Below are 14,016 nucleotides of genomic sequence, written 5' to 3'. Positions count from 1 at the left end.
GTGCTCCTTTCAGGTCTGTCAAGGCCTGCTGCTATGCAACATCTAACATTCAAACCCCAGCAGAATTAAGTGTTCAATCCTGGCAGAATTAGTTGATACAACACCCCTTAGCATCATGTCCTTAACAAAAATCGCAGAAACTTACCTGCTTTCACGTAACAAGTTCAGGAGATCATCTCTAAAAGTATCCCTGTTCTTCTCCAAGATCCCCCTGACATCATACTGGACCTAGAAGGAAACAGAGCTGGTTCGAACAACAAGCCAAACAGTCAGGCACCTCTCACAAGAGCGGTGCTGTAAAAAGTGCTGAGGGAACAGAGTGCTTTAGTTAATTTTGAGCAGCCTTGGGGGAAAATTAAGCTAATGAAAGTTCTGCTTGGAATAATTTCAGCAAATAAAGAAATTACCTCCCCAGCGTAGTGCTTCACTCCAAAGTTGTGAACAGCAACCCTTGGTTTTACATAAAAAGGATTGTTCTAATTGGACAGGGAAAAAAAAGAGAGAAATATCTGGAGGGGGTTGTCACATAATCCTCTCAACCCATACCTAAACAGACCATTGTTCTTCCCGTAAACTCTCTGGAAGATTAGTGCTCCAAAAGCAAACAAGCAACTCATGATAATAGGATTTGTTAGTCTGGGCTGCTTCAAATGCAGTAATAACAGATTTATAGCACATAAAAAGGCATTATACTAAACCTGAACCCCATCTGGCAGAACCATCTATAAAAGGCACTTTGAAACAGAAGGCTCTGTCTTAAACTGGCAGTTATGAAGATTGGTGGATATGCTTGCATCCCAGAAATTGTGAAAAATAATTCCAGTATCACAAATAAAGGTAACACTAATCTGAACAGAGGAAATAGCAAAAATTCAGTAAATGACATCAAGGCAAATGCTTTATTACATCAAGGGAAACTGAAGATCTAAATAATCTGAGCTACTGCAGGTTGACAGAGCTCTCATTTAGAGTAGAATTTGACTTATTCACTACAATAGAAACCTTTAAGTGAATAGCAACAAGGATATGTTCTTCCAGAAACCAACTCAGAGCCTTGTCAACAAAGTATATGGATTGCCAGGGAAGTAGGATCACATCCAAAAAAGCCTCTAGAACAATACACCCATATGTTTGAACCATGAATTTCTACCAAAGCAAAGAGATCCTACATAATTTGCACAGCAAATATCAGCAAAATATCACATACAGCATGCTGGGCATTCAACTTCTCCAGTAAGGTAGAGTCAGTAGCTTGAGGAAAATGGCTCTCCTCATTGATGAGTGCTAGCAGTCCCAGTTTCTAGAACAGAAAGAAGAGGCAGAAGATTAATTAGTGCATGGACGGACACAGCTGTTGCCCCCTGTTTGGAAAAATCACAGTCCTTGAAGTTGCTTTGTGCAGAGAGGCACAAAACCACTCATACACAACTAAAACCCCACTATTGAAGGTGACTGTAATCCTGTTTTTCTGGAAACGCTCCTTTTGAAATATAGAGCATACGATCTGTGGACAAAATAAAGAAAAACAAGCTACTGGAAGAATCAATTCTCCTGACATAGGCAGTTTTTAGATGCATCCAGTGATATTGCCCCAGAATCTATCCCTAGCCTCCAAGACCTCCAATGATCAGAAGTCTGAGGAGTTTGTGTAAAACAGCCTTTCAAAAAAGTTTCTTCCATATAATTATCCACCCAGTTATTGAACCACTGCAAACTTTTAGCACCCACAGTGCCCAGAGGCAGAGCAAAAGATACACAGTTTAACTTCACCCTGGGTGAAGCACAACCTCCCTTTGTTTTACATATGCCTCTGTGTAATTTCCTTTGATGCTCCCCACTTCTCATGCTAGAAAAGGTGGTAAACAAAGCAAGCCACCCCACAGGTAATTAATGTGTCCAGCAAGCTCCAGGTTGATAACAGCCTCTCAGGAAAACACGGCTGTCCAGGTGCACATTTTACTAAGCCACTTCCCAAGGGCTCAGAGCAGCTCCTGAAAAGCCACCCTGCCCTGACTGCAGTCACGTCCTGCCCGTTGGATCCCCTGCCCGCTGCCGCTCGCGTCTGTGCCCGTCTGAACTCTTGGAGTCACACAGCCTGCCATGGAGATAACACACACAGCCTGCCTTGCACTGATGGCAAGAGAGAGCATGGATCAACTGGTTCTTTTTAATCATCTCCAAGTATTGCTTTTTTGTACCATCACACATGGAGAAAAGTTGCTGCAAGGAAAAGAGCTCACAATAGAATCCTTAACACAACCATACATGAAAATGATCTGATTAAAAATTTGCTATTTAAACATGCAAGATCCACCATTTTCTTCACTTGTTCTTTGCATTGACAAATGTTTTGAAGACATATTACCTCAGAACAAAAAAAAAAAAATAGGTAAGAGTATCAAATTCTTTCTTACCTTTTCAATAAGATCCAAGCACTCTCCATTGTCTGTCCAGTCAATATCTTCCCAAATTAGTCCTTCCCTAAGGAAAATTAAGTGGGCCTTTTTATTGAAATTATTTTAGCTGTAGAAATAGGAGAAGCTGGTGTGTTTATCTTGAAAATTACAGCAAAATCAGCTTGCTTTATACACTGCTCCATATAAATACACTGCTCCAGACAGACTGTCAAAGGAAGCTAAGGTAGCTGCAAACTAAGACTTCAACTGAACAATATTGTCAAAATTCTTTCAGATTTCTCCTCTCTCTCTTACCTGCTGTATTCCAGTTGCTCCAAGGAAAAGATGTGCTTGTTGAAATACTCCTGAAGTTTCTCATTTGCATAGTTAATATTGAACTGCTCAAAACGGTTTACCTAAAGAGAGAAGAAATTTTCAAAAATGCATATACACTGTAAGTATTTTACTCTGCAAGCAAGGGAATAGGTTAGGTAATAACATGCTTAAAATCAAGTTCCAAAGAAGATGACAAAAATATGTAAAGCAAAAATAAATAAAGTATAAATACCAGACATTCCATTTGAATAAACTTTTGAAACCTACCTCAAAGTTTTCAAATCCAAATATGTCCAAAATTCCAATAGTCTTGAAGTCTTCCTTGCTCCTGATTCTGCTATTGATTTTCTTAATGACCCATGCAAAACACTGAGAATAAAGTGCCATAGCCATAGAATCTCTGCTGTCTATTGCCTGTGTTAAAGAGGGAATAGACAACGCATCAACCACCCCACGACTGAGAATTGACAAGATTCTGCTGGTCAGTGTCCTTAGCACAGCACAAAACAACGCACAATGCAAGCAGCTCCCTATTCCTATGTAGCTTGGCAACAATTGTATTTACACTTACAAAGCATCATGATTTGGCCTTTAACAGTTTAACTTAAAACAGCTGCACTTTAAAATGTGGCTTTAAAATTACACTTCAGGCAGCATTCAAAACACTAGGAAATTATAAACTTCAGGTGTGGAGGAAGGAAAGAGAAGTGTAGGAGACAATACCTTAATTCACCCTTTTCCAGAGGGAAACATCATGTTATGCATACCTATTTCTAATTCACTCTCTAATGATAAAAAATATTTCTCCTGAAAATTTTGAGAAAACATCCCCCTGACACAAGTGTCAATAGTGAAAAAAATATCAGGCTACATGTTTAGAATTTGAAAAAAATGGGAAGTAATCAGTGTTCATAAAAATAACAAGGGACAAGCTATAAGCCCTGGCCAAAATTATTGGATGGGATCTTAAGAGATTATACCCTTCCCAGAAGTATCTATGTAATATTTGTGATTACAACTCTGATGCATGAGCTAAGGTTCTGTTCTTGAGTGATCACTGATTTCTCTAGACTTGAAGACTAAGACATCTTTCAAAGACCCTAAAAACATGTCAAAATTGAGATGCCTTTACCTGTTGTATACTAAGAGGTGTTAGGATTTCTTCTCCCCTGAGAATCATTGACCTCTGAGTCAATGCTTCTGTTAGCTGTGTGGAGTCCAACCCCAGTAACTCAGCAGATCGACCCAGGGCTGGCAAAAGAGAAAGACAAATATAAATATGTCCTTAAATATATAAAGCTATGAAACCAATTTGTTTTTGACTATTATTATTATTATTACTACTACAACTACCACTACCATTTAAGATGCTCCTAAAATGACAGGAATTAAAGATGAAAACACAACAAGAAATTCTAGGATACTGTTTTGCTGCTCATGAAAAGGCATAAATATGAGCAACTGAAGGAAATTAGTTGTAGAAGTACATCACAAGTAAGTCACAAATATTTATTTTCCTCTTAATGCTACACCAAGAACTTAATCTACTAACACATTTTTCCAGACACAAACATTAATAGACTCTTTGTCCACATGAATGTGTTTCCATTTTTCTTGGGATGATGAGGATTAACCAGTGACATTTTTCTTCCATGCATACTTTAATCTTCAGTTTTGCTATAATGTGGTATATAAAACAGTACATAATTCTACTCTCTAATGCCATACTTAAACAAACATTTTAAATGCCCACCAGCTCAATCTTTAGACATACCAGCACATTCTTTCAGATATGTAATTGAAATACTGCAAGCTCTAAAAAAAGATACTTTCAGTGGAGATCCTGGTTAGGGAATGTATTTGAGCACTGCTGTTTTATCAGCTTGAGAATATTTCAAAGAAGGAATTAGATTCAAATAGAATTTCATTACTGTTAATGGAATAAGTATGTGCTCAAGGTCTTCCCAAATTAAGACTTAGCATCCAGCAGCAGACTACTTTGCCTTATCTGTCAAACCCCATCCTCTCAAAGTAACATTTTAATCAACATTTACAGATGTTAAAAAGCAGTAAAACCCTTTCACTCCTTGTCCTTGCTATGTTTAGATATACTAACAACAAATAAGGCTTTCAGAACCCCAAGAAACATTTAGATTGGGATGCACAGCCTTCTCACCTGTTTTAAAGGACACTTGTGCCCCCCCAGCAGTGATGAACTCAACATTTCCCAGATGCAAAATGCCAGCCAACAGCCTCAGAACTTCTCGTACTTCCTCCCTGCTGAACTCCATCACTTCCATTGCAGTCTGGAATGACATGTGAGCTTCTTCAATAACATGCACAGACTCAAAAATGGGAGGCCTTAGGAAAGCAAGTCAGGACTAAAAGAGAGCTGGCTCGAGTTCATTCCTTTGGTTTCAACCCAAACTGAATACACTCTAAGGCATCACTGGGACATCTTGGAACATGTAAGCATCACTCTGCTTTTAAGAAATTTCATTTTGATGTGGTAATGATGTTGTAATTTGCTTTCAAATTCATCATTAAAATCATATAAATATTGGAATGACCTGCTGAGTTGTGCATCAGTTGCAATTACTGTAATTTGAATTATTAATTGATTACCTCCTGCATGTTTTTACCAAAATTTGCCTACTAGCCTTGTAGGTAACAAGGCATGAGGGAAAAAACACAGCAACATGTAAGATTTGATAATTTTTGTGCCCAAACATGCACCTTACCAATGTGGTCTGACAACTTCCAGTCAAACTGAAGAAGAAAAGTAACTATATAAAAAGTGCTGAATTTATGAATAAACAATATAGCAACAATGAAGGTTCAATTACATAAATAAGGAGAAGAGCAAATAGTAAAATATTAAAAGAAACACTAAAACAAGAGGAACACATGCTTTCCTTTGACACGGAAGGGGTAACTGTGTGCCTCTTGAAATGACCAAACTTTCCAAATTTGGGTGTAATATGAGCCTCTCTGAGACCAGATCACTGTTTTGTGCCCCTATAGTCAGACTCATCGTGTTATAGTCACTGCAGGTGTTTGACAGATGACACATTTTGTCTTTCATAAATCATCCATTACAAATGGAAAAGCCTCAGACTCATCCCACAACTCAAAGCAGGGTAGAGATAATGGTTGAAGGTTTATTTTGTAAAGAAGACCTCTCACAACTAAAGGGAAGCAGCACTACAAGTTCATCTCCCTGCGCACTGTGCTGTTCCTTTCTGTCTCCTATAAAAAAGTTTCCCTTCAGTAACACTTCCAAGACTTACACTGCAATAAAAGCAGGCAAAGGACATGACTATAACAGGAAAAGGCAGGTGAGGGTGAGCTGGGAGGTTTCTGCCCACCTCCTGCTCTGGGAATGCAGCCTGGCAGCCCCACTCCCAGCCTGCCCATGCTGCAGGCAGCAGGCAAACATCACCTGGCCAGCTGATTTCATGGTCTGCCTAGCTGGGCATGATTAGCACAAATTAAATGCCATGACAATCAACTTCAGCATGTGACTACAATATAGGTAAGTTACCAATGTTTCCAACACTTCCTTCTGCCATAGAGGATGAGGGATTTTTACACTTTAAAAATCTGCTGCATCCACTAGACATTAGTTCATCAGTTTGGCAAAAAAACTAACATAGCTAAGCAAAAACAGTTTGGTGAAGGGCATAAAACCAAATGTTTTATCTGATTTTTAAAATCTAACACACATCACCTCAGTGCTACAATACCCAATTAGTGTGGTCAGTATGGACTAATTGCTGTGGAGGTGAGAACATAAAGCCATTCAGAGAAATTCCATCAGGACCTGGGTTTTTAATCTGTGTTTATGTTTTCATAATTCTATTGTGTAAGTTACTCCATACAACTGCATTTTCCAGCTGCAACTTAAAGAGTCACAGGTGCTTTGCTGTACTGCAGACTCCACCCAGTAGATACCACATGAATTGGGCAAAGCTTTCAGACTGAAAACCAGTGATATATATATATATGTATACACATACACACATGTATATGTATATGTCTATATATGTATATATATACATATATGCATATGCATACATATCTGTAATATAAATATTCTTTTCATTTCAAAACATAGGCATTTTGCTAAATTACAGTATACTTTGAAACAATGAGTAAAAATGAAATACTGGAGGAAAGATAAAGGCATGCTCAAAATGACAGTGAAGCATTCTGAGAAAGTATAAATCCCTGTAAGATTAATCCCTCAGTGAGAGGGCTGCACATGGAGGAAAGCACAGGAAGGCTTTGTACCCTGCTCTGTCAATGGGCCCCACACACCTGAACTTCCAGCACTTTTAAAGCAAAGGAACGAGGGAAGCAACTCACAATGACTTCCTTGAAAGAATCTTTGTCACTGATTGTCTTATCTGCTGTACATCCAGACTGGTTCAGGTAGTGGTAGTTCTCAGGTACAGATAAGTAAAAAGCATCTAATGAGAGAAAACAGGGTAAGTGAAAAGGAATACCAAAACAGAAGTACTCCACAAATCACTATGTCAGACTTAAACAGTTCACAATTCATTTCCTCAGAAATTATGACAATGCACAAGACAAGGCTTTATATTAAAATCAGATGGGGGGTTATTTTGCTGGGTTTTGTTTTATTTAGCTGCATAATAGAGTTAACTCTACTTTTTAGCATGCAAAGACAGCAGGCCCACAGGGAGATGCTGAAACAGCTTTAGGCAATTTTGCACGTATACAAATGTCATTTCTTTTGTTCAATGGATTTATTCTTTATGAGAAAGGATTAGAGCAACCAGAATTATTTATCTTTGTTGCTGTGGAGTTATTTAGTACCAGCAAAAATATTCAGTTTGAACACAATGAGGCATGTTTGTCCCCAAGTAATTTTCCCAAGGCCACAGCAGAACCTGGGAGGAAAACTACCATCAGCTCAGTGACATTCTTCAGCTAAGTAGGCTCCTTTATCAAGTTGAGCTCAAATTCACACTCACTGAATCCCAGCTGAATAAATAACCTATTTCTCAGCTTGGGTTAGTGGGTTTCTGCAGTTAAATTCTCCACTGCTGTCACCACTGCTGACTGCTAGCAGAAAACCACTACAGTTGTATGACTTGTGCTTTGCCACTCACCTTTCTCTCTCTCTTCTATCCCTGCCAGCAGAGCATAGAATATATGATAATTTCTTTCCCCAGGGTTTTGTCTTACTACACGATTCTGTCAAAGTAAAAAATAGTTTCCACTTAAGTGATCATTTTTGAAGACAATTTTTTTATCCACAGTTTCAGACAAAAATTTAATCAAACACAATTAAATAAGCAAAAGCAAACATCAACTTACTTTTTCCAATAAATCTGGAGCCAGCAAGAGAAGCTTCAGTCAAGGAATAAAGTAAAAATCAATTAATGCAGAAGCTTTTTATAATCTTCCTTTTTTTGTTTGAGACAATAGGAAGACTATCATGGTCTTAAAACATGCTACGCTTGTTTCATACACCTACAACAAGATAAATAAAGTAGCAACAATGATAATATTGTAGCAGTTCTAATATCAGTGTATCAGCACCTTCTCTTCCATCCCATCAAAACCGGACTTGGGAGATTCTGAATTTTAAATGACATCTGCTTTTTTTTTCCCATAAAGCTTGGAAAAAAACTCAAGAATTAAATTTTCCCCACTGAAAACACAGTTTAAAACAGCAGGTAGGATCTCCTTGGAATATTCTTCATCCCCACACCTCTGCTGCTCTGGTGGAGGTGGCTCATAGACTCATTTTGGCAAATGCAGGACAAATCCGAGGATTTAACCTACCCAGACTCACACTGCAGAAATTGAGCAGCTCTGCTCTTTCAAGTTCTTTTCCAGAGAAGTAAGCAGCTTATCTTTGGGTACAGTAATGAGGGAAATGGCTGACAACTCAAGTTATTCACAAGGATTCAGGCTGTTTTAGCTCATTACATGGGAAATGCACATGAGCCATGTCACGCTAGGGGCAGCAATACAAAGTGCTGCTCCTCCAAGAGTACAAACACCCCACACCACCACAAAAGCAGAAGTGCATGTGTGAATTTGGTGTTGCTGCTTCCCCTTCCCACCTACACCGGCTCAATTTAACTGTGTATATTTCAGGATGAGGTGAAAGGAGAGACAAAGGCAAGCCAGCTCTCCTTCAGCCCTCCATCAAGGAGGTACACGGGTGCTTCCCACAAACAGGGGTCAAATCACCAAACGAGGATACAATCCATAATTCTTCCTCCCTGAATGTTCCCTTTCTGACAGATGTTCAGCTGAATAAACTTCCCAAAGCGACTTGAGTTGTTGTTGTAAACAGTCTTCGCGTTGCCAAAAGCTTCCATAATTGGACTGTGAAGACAGAGAATGACAGGAGTGTTAACATGTGACCAGCATGCCAACAACTTCACATGGAGCTGGTGACAGGAACAGCACTCTGACAAGCTCCCCTCTGACACTCCACTCAGCAGCAGCCTACATCCCAGCATTACCCTCCATTTAGCAATGGGCATCTCATTTTTCTAGCAGAAGATGCCAGTATTCATGCAACAGGGAAGATAAATCACACTGAACTACTCTGCAGCTTCAGAGTAGTAACTGCTACTTCCTACTTCTTTTGTAATTGCTCAAAAGATGCACACAATTCTCACTGCAGTACTCAGATGACAGAAATAAATCTCAGTGCATGCAGATTGCTAGATAGAGGCAAGGAGTCCTTGTCCTAGGGAAATTAAAAAAAAAAAAACCTACATCAAGATACAGCATGTACAGCAGAGATGAAGCAAGATAAACAAAAGTAATAGCATCTCAAATTGCCTTTGTTTTTAAATAGTTTAGAACCATGTAATTTCACGTCAACACCAAGATTTCTTTTTTGCTTGCACAGATTGTGTACAATTTATCTGATGCATTTACTCATCTGTCTTATCAGCTCTCCTTATCCTCCCTTTCCTCAGCATGCTTTTACCACTTGAGCACTTTATCCTCACCATGCTGTATCTTGTTCTACCGTATCCTCAGGCTACACAAACTGAACCAAAGGTATCTTCCTCCCATCACCCATTTCCATTACTCTGATTATCTGAATTCAGCCCCAAACACAAATGAAAGCCACCATTAAAGCTTCATGCAATTCAAAACTCTGTGTATTTTTGCTTCACTAAGAGATACTACATGCTCACAATTCTCTAAAGCAGCCAGGTAATTTTGTTAAATGGAGTACTTCCCTTTCTCCAGTACACATTTTACTGTTCAGTAAACACACACACATATTTGATTACATTGCAAGATCTTATTTCAATGTCAAAGTTTATATCTTCTGAAAAAAATACCTGTGTATTGAAAGATCCCATACCTGCTCTCAAGAATAGCTTGCTCCACACAGGAGGTCTTCTCTCTGGAGGACAGCTCCAGTGAATGTTGGCTCATTGCAGACAAGAACTTGAGAATCAGCTTAGTGCTCTCCGTCTTACCAGCACCACTTTCGCCACTGAAAGAAGAGGAGGAGATGGTTTGCACAGTCCCAGTGGCCAGTGAAGAAGCCCTCTGGCTAGCCACCTAAACTCTACATTACTGGAGGTCAGGAAGACTGGGGTGATTAGAAGTGATGGACAAATGAAGCCAGAACACCCCATTAAACTTCCTGAATATGACATCCAGGGAAAAACACAAGCTGTCCTTAAGCTTTTTAACTGCCCAGACAGCATTTCAAGGCACTGACTGCATGTGTACACACACCTAGGAGACAACAAAGAGCTCTCTGAATGCAAACAATTATCCAACACTTCCCACCATCATGTTAAAATAAACTCACAACAAAGACATGGTAAAGGGATAAAGACCAAACTAAGAATTATATGGGAAGGTTTGGTATACATTGCAGCAATCTAGCTAATGAAGGAGCCCTGCTGGGAGGAGGAGGAAGTTAGAGACACAAATACACATTCCAACACATAAAGGTTACTCATATAATTAATACTGAAATTCTTAGTGAGCTACATACTCTTTAAACACACTTTTTATATATCTTTTGAAACAAACCAGATTCATGTGAGTTCAAAATATCCAATTTCCACCTCTCATTACCATCAGAGATATAAAACCTCTCATCACCACCCACAGGAGAACAAAGCCATTTGATAATGCTAAATTGACATTTTAAAAGCAAATTATTAATAAGCAACCCTACTGATGCACACAGAAGGCAATATACTCAGTTTCCCTTCAAAATCAACACTCTAAAAAGGGAAAGTTTAGATTTGGCTCATTTCCCCAGTACCCTAAATTATGTAGCCTAAACAGACACTGTGAGCTATTAAGAAATATAACTTGTAGGGAAAGTTTGTCTAGCTTGCTCATTCTTCATTTACAGCAATAGCATTGTATCCTAAGCTGTGGCCTAGATCCTCATTAAGCTGTACTTAATTCCAGTTTACTCCCAAAGAAAGACATTTTGGTCTTACTTCACCTTTTCCATTATAGCAAGTGGGAATTTTGACTTTGATGGAGCACAACTGGGCATGTGGAGCAAGCCTAGATAATCTGACAGTCTTTTGTTGTGCCATTGCTGAGTAATGGCCCCACTGATTTTAGGTTACAACAAAGTATAATGATGCTTTCTAGTAAAATGCAAGGAAGAAAGGCACTGCCCATAAATACAGCATGACATTTTCCTGCAAATGAATGTCAACAATAAAATTAGGGAAGAGACATTCAGGAAATATAATGAGACATCTTCATAAATGCCAATATGTTCCAGCAAGTGTGATTCATCCATTATATTTATACCACATCAAACAAATTCTGTACTGTTTTATATGTAATTTTACCATTGACGTTTTTTATGTAATTTTACTGTTGATGTCTGGCCTTTTCAGTATTCCTTCTCTTTCTCTTTTCACTTATCTCTTCTGCCCAAGAAGAAACACTTAACATTCATTCCTGCTTTCAACACTCACCATAAAAAAACATTTTTACTAGTAATTGTGAGAGAGCTTCACAAACCCTTGCATTATTCTCGTCTAGTGCAATAAATCATCAAGTGATACACACCTCTTCTGCCTAATTCTCTCCCTCTGAGCCATGCATACAGCTCAAAAGCAGGCACAGAGTGACACTGAGGACATCACCTCTTCCATTGATACCATCCTTCCTCTGCCCCACCCACTGTCCCTTGATCTGCAGCATCTGTAGTTCTGTGGAAGCTGAAAGTTACCCCACTGTAACTGAGAGCCATTCTACAAGTGAGATATTCAAAGCTGATGGAAAAATACCTCCTGCACCTCTCTCTGGTACAGCTGGCATAATGCACAATTACATGCTCTTGTTTTTTTTCTCAAAACAGGAGAGACTCAGAACTGGTTTGATTCTGAACCTCCCCAATGTCCTATTTTGACAGCTGCCAACTGGAGATGCCCATGGAAGACATAGATTATTTCCCTTGTGTTCTTCCAGCTTCCAGTTATTTGCTGTTCAGAGGCTTCCTGACCTAAATCTGGTTTTTACATGTCTTGTAACCCTCAATATACTTATCTTCCGTGAGTTTCTAGCCATACTCCCTTAAAAAGCAGATGGTCTTGTTTTTTAGATCCACCTCCATTAGTTTCATTTGATACCTCTCAGTTCTCATGGCAGAAGGAGAAACCAACAATTCATCCTGGCACTCTTTCTGCTGTGCAGGACTTGATGGTTAGTGCCCCAAATTCAAGGTGCCTGTCTCCATTAGCCATTTCCCATGTTATACTTCTTATTACTTTTTAAAACTTTCCTCTGAACCACCTTCAGTTCCACAAGGTCCAAAGGATGGATTTACACAATGTTCTCTGCTCATTTAGTAGAAACCACTCCATTCTCTTCACTTTTACAGTTACATGGGATCAATCTTTCAGAGTGCTTAGAAAGCTTTTGCCTACAAGGTCAGTAAAGGGTGAATATTTTAGTGCAACCTTTCCAGCAACCTTTCCAGCCCATGAATTTAAGTGCCCAACTTGTTCCACATCACTACGTTCAGGACTGTGAACGTATTAAGTCTGACAGCAGGCCAGAAGGCCCCCACTTAGAAGACCTTTAGACTTTCTCCATGACTTGTTCTATACAGGGCTAAGGGCACAGCAGCCTGCACTCACAACTGCCACAACGTAAAAAGGGGTCACTGAGAGAGAGACTCCTCATTCTGAAGGATGTAACACTAAATCATTTCCCTGTTCTGTCTGGGTAAGAAACAGCAGAACAGTCTGTAGCGGCTGCTAATCGCTGACACACCAAAGGCACTGCTCCATGAGCTCCTCTGGAAGCCCTAACCCAGCTCCTGAGGGCAAAATGACCAGAAACCTCACAAGGGGGGAAGGGCCCGGGAAGGCCAAAGGGTACTTGAAGTGAGACAGGAGGCCAACACATGTCTTGACCCTACCTCCTCTTGGAATTTCTATCAGCTGAACACCACTGGAACCAGGAGTGATAGCTGTACTTGTTCTTTTCTGCATCTTCTCTGCCTTTCTCTCTTTCTTCCTCTAATTCCCTCTTCTTGGAGCTCTGTGTAACTTAAAATTGGATGAGCATAGAAGGGCTAAGTTAATGCTTTGAGAAGTGTTTTGTTGATGGAATGCTGCTCTAAACCTTTGCAAAAGTTCTCTGATTTTCTAAAGTTGCCAGTGAAGTTTTTTGTTGTTTTGACCCCCCTTGAGAACATCTTCTCAGTACTTCTCCCATGTGTCTGAGTACCCAAACAACCATAAATCCTTTCAGGAGTCTCAACAAGTGAGGTTTTTGGGGCCTTACAGTCTGCTGCCTTTAAAACCCCAAGACAGATACACATAGACAAAACAGGGCCCTTCAGCAAATATACTTCATCAAATGCACATCTGAACTTTGGTGCATCAGTCTCACAAGGACACCACACCCATCACAGGTCTGGGTCCCATAGAAAAGATTTGTTTCATACTGATTTTCAAGCTGAACAACAATAACAAAAAGTTTCAGGCCATGAGATAATAATAACAGAGAACAAATTGGTATCAGACAGTGATTTCCCACTCATGGCACTGACTCGAATGTCATACAGAGCAATGGTTGTGGCTCCCTTTACACTTTGGGAGTGCTATGATGTGGATCAATTGCAATTTTATCTGAGAGAAGAGCGTTTGTTTGCTTCTGCACAGACTAGGTCACTTTAAACAGAGCAGCAAAAAAACCTCAAACCAAACCTAAAAATATTTTCCTATTCTTGTAATAAAGGTTTGGAGGTTTGAACTTGGTCTCAACTTGTGAA

General features: G+C 39.5%; 1 protein-coding gene across 1 annotated transcript in view; it reads right to left on the bottom strand.

Moving 5' to 3' along the window:
- Positions 1–14,016, bottom strand: part of MYO10 (myosin X) — a 163,440-nt gene that overhangs the window by 55,952 nt on the left and 93,472 nt on the right. Inside the window, exons 5-17 of the mRNA XM_071453951.1 lie at positions 10,105–10,239; positions 8,977–9,101; positions 8,079–8,092; positions 7,871–7,955; positions 7,101–7,204; positions 4,909–5,038; positions 3,865–3,983; positions 3,000–3,146; positions 2,712–2,812; positions 2,415–2,481; positions 1,208–1,300; positions 408–476; positions 146–228 (exon numbers count right to left, since the gene is read on the bottom strand). Coding sequence (XP_071310052.1) covers positions 146–228; positions 408–476; positions 1,208–1,300; positions 2,415–2,481; positions 2,712–2,812; positions 3,000–3,146; positions 3,865–3,983; positions 4,909–5,038; positions 7,101–7,204; positions 7,871–7,955; positions 8,079–8,092; positions 8,977–9,101; positions 10,105–10,239 — 1,272 coding nt within the window. The remainder of the gene's footprint in view (positions 1–145; positions 229–407; positions 477–1,207; positions 1,301–2,414; positions 2,482–2,711; positions 2,813–2,999; positions 3,147–3,864; positions 3,984–4,908; positions 5,039–7,100; positions 7,205–7,870; positions 7,956–8,078; positions 8,093–8,976; positions 9,102–10,104; positions 10,240–14,016) is intronic.

This window comes from Agelaius tricolor, unplaced genomic scaffold (assembly GCF_023055355.1).
Source record: "Agelaius tricolor isolate 1412-34295 unplaced genomic scaffold, bAgeTri1.0.p SCAF_2, whole genome shotgun sequence".
In the NCBI taxonomy this organism is placed as follows: Eukaryota; Metazoa; Chordata; class Aves; order Passeriformes; family Icteridae; genus Agelaius; species Agelaius tricolor.
The sequence above is the reverse complement of the archived record's forward strand: the minus strand, read 5'-3'. Positions and strand labels throughout refer to the sequence as shown.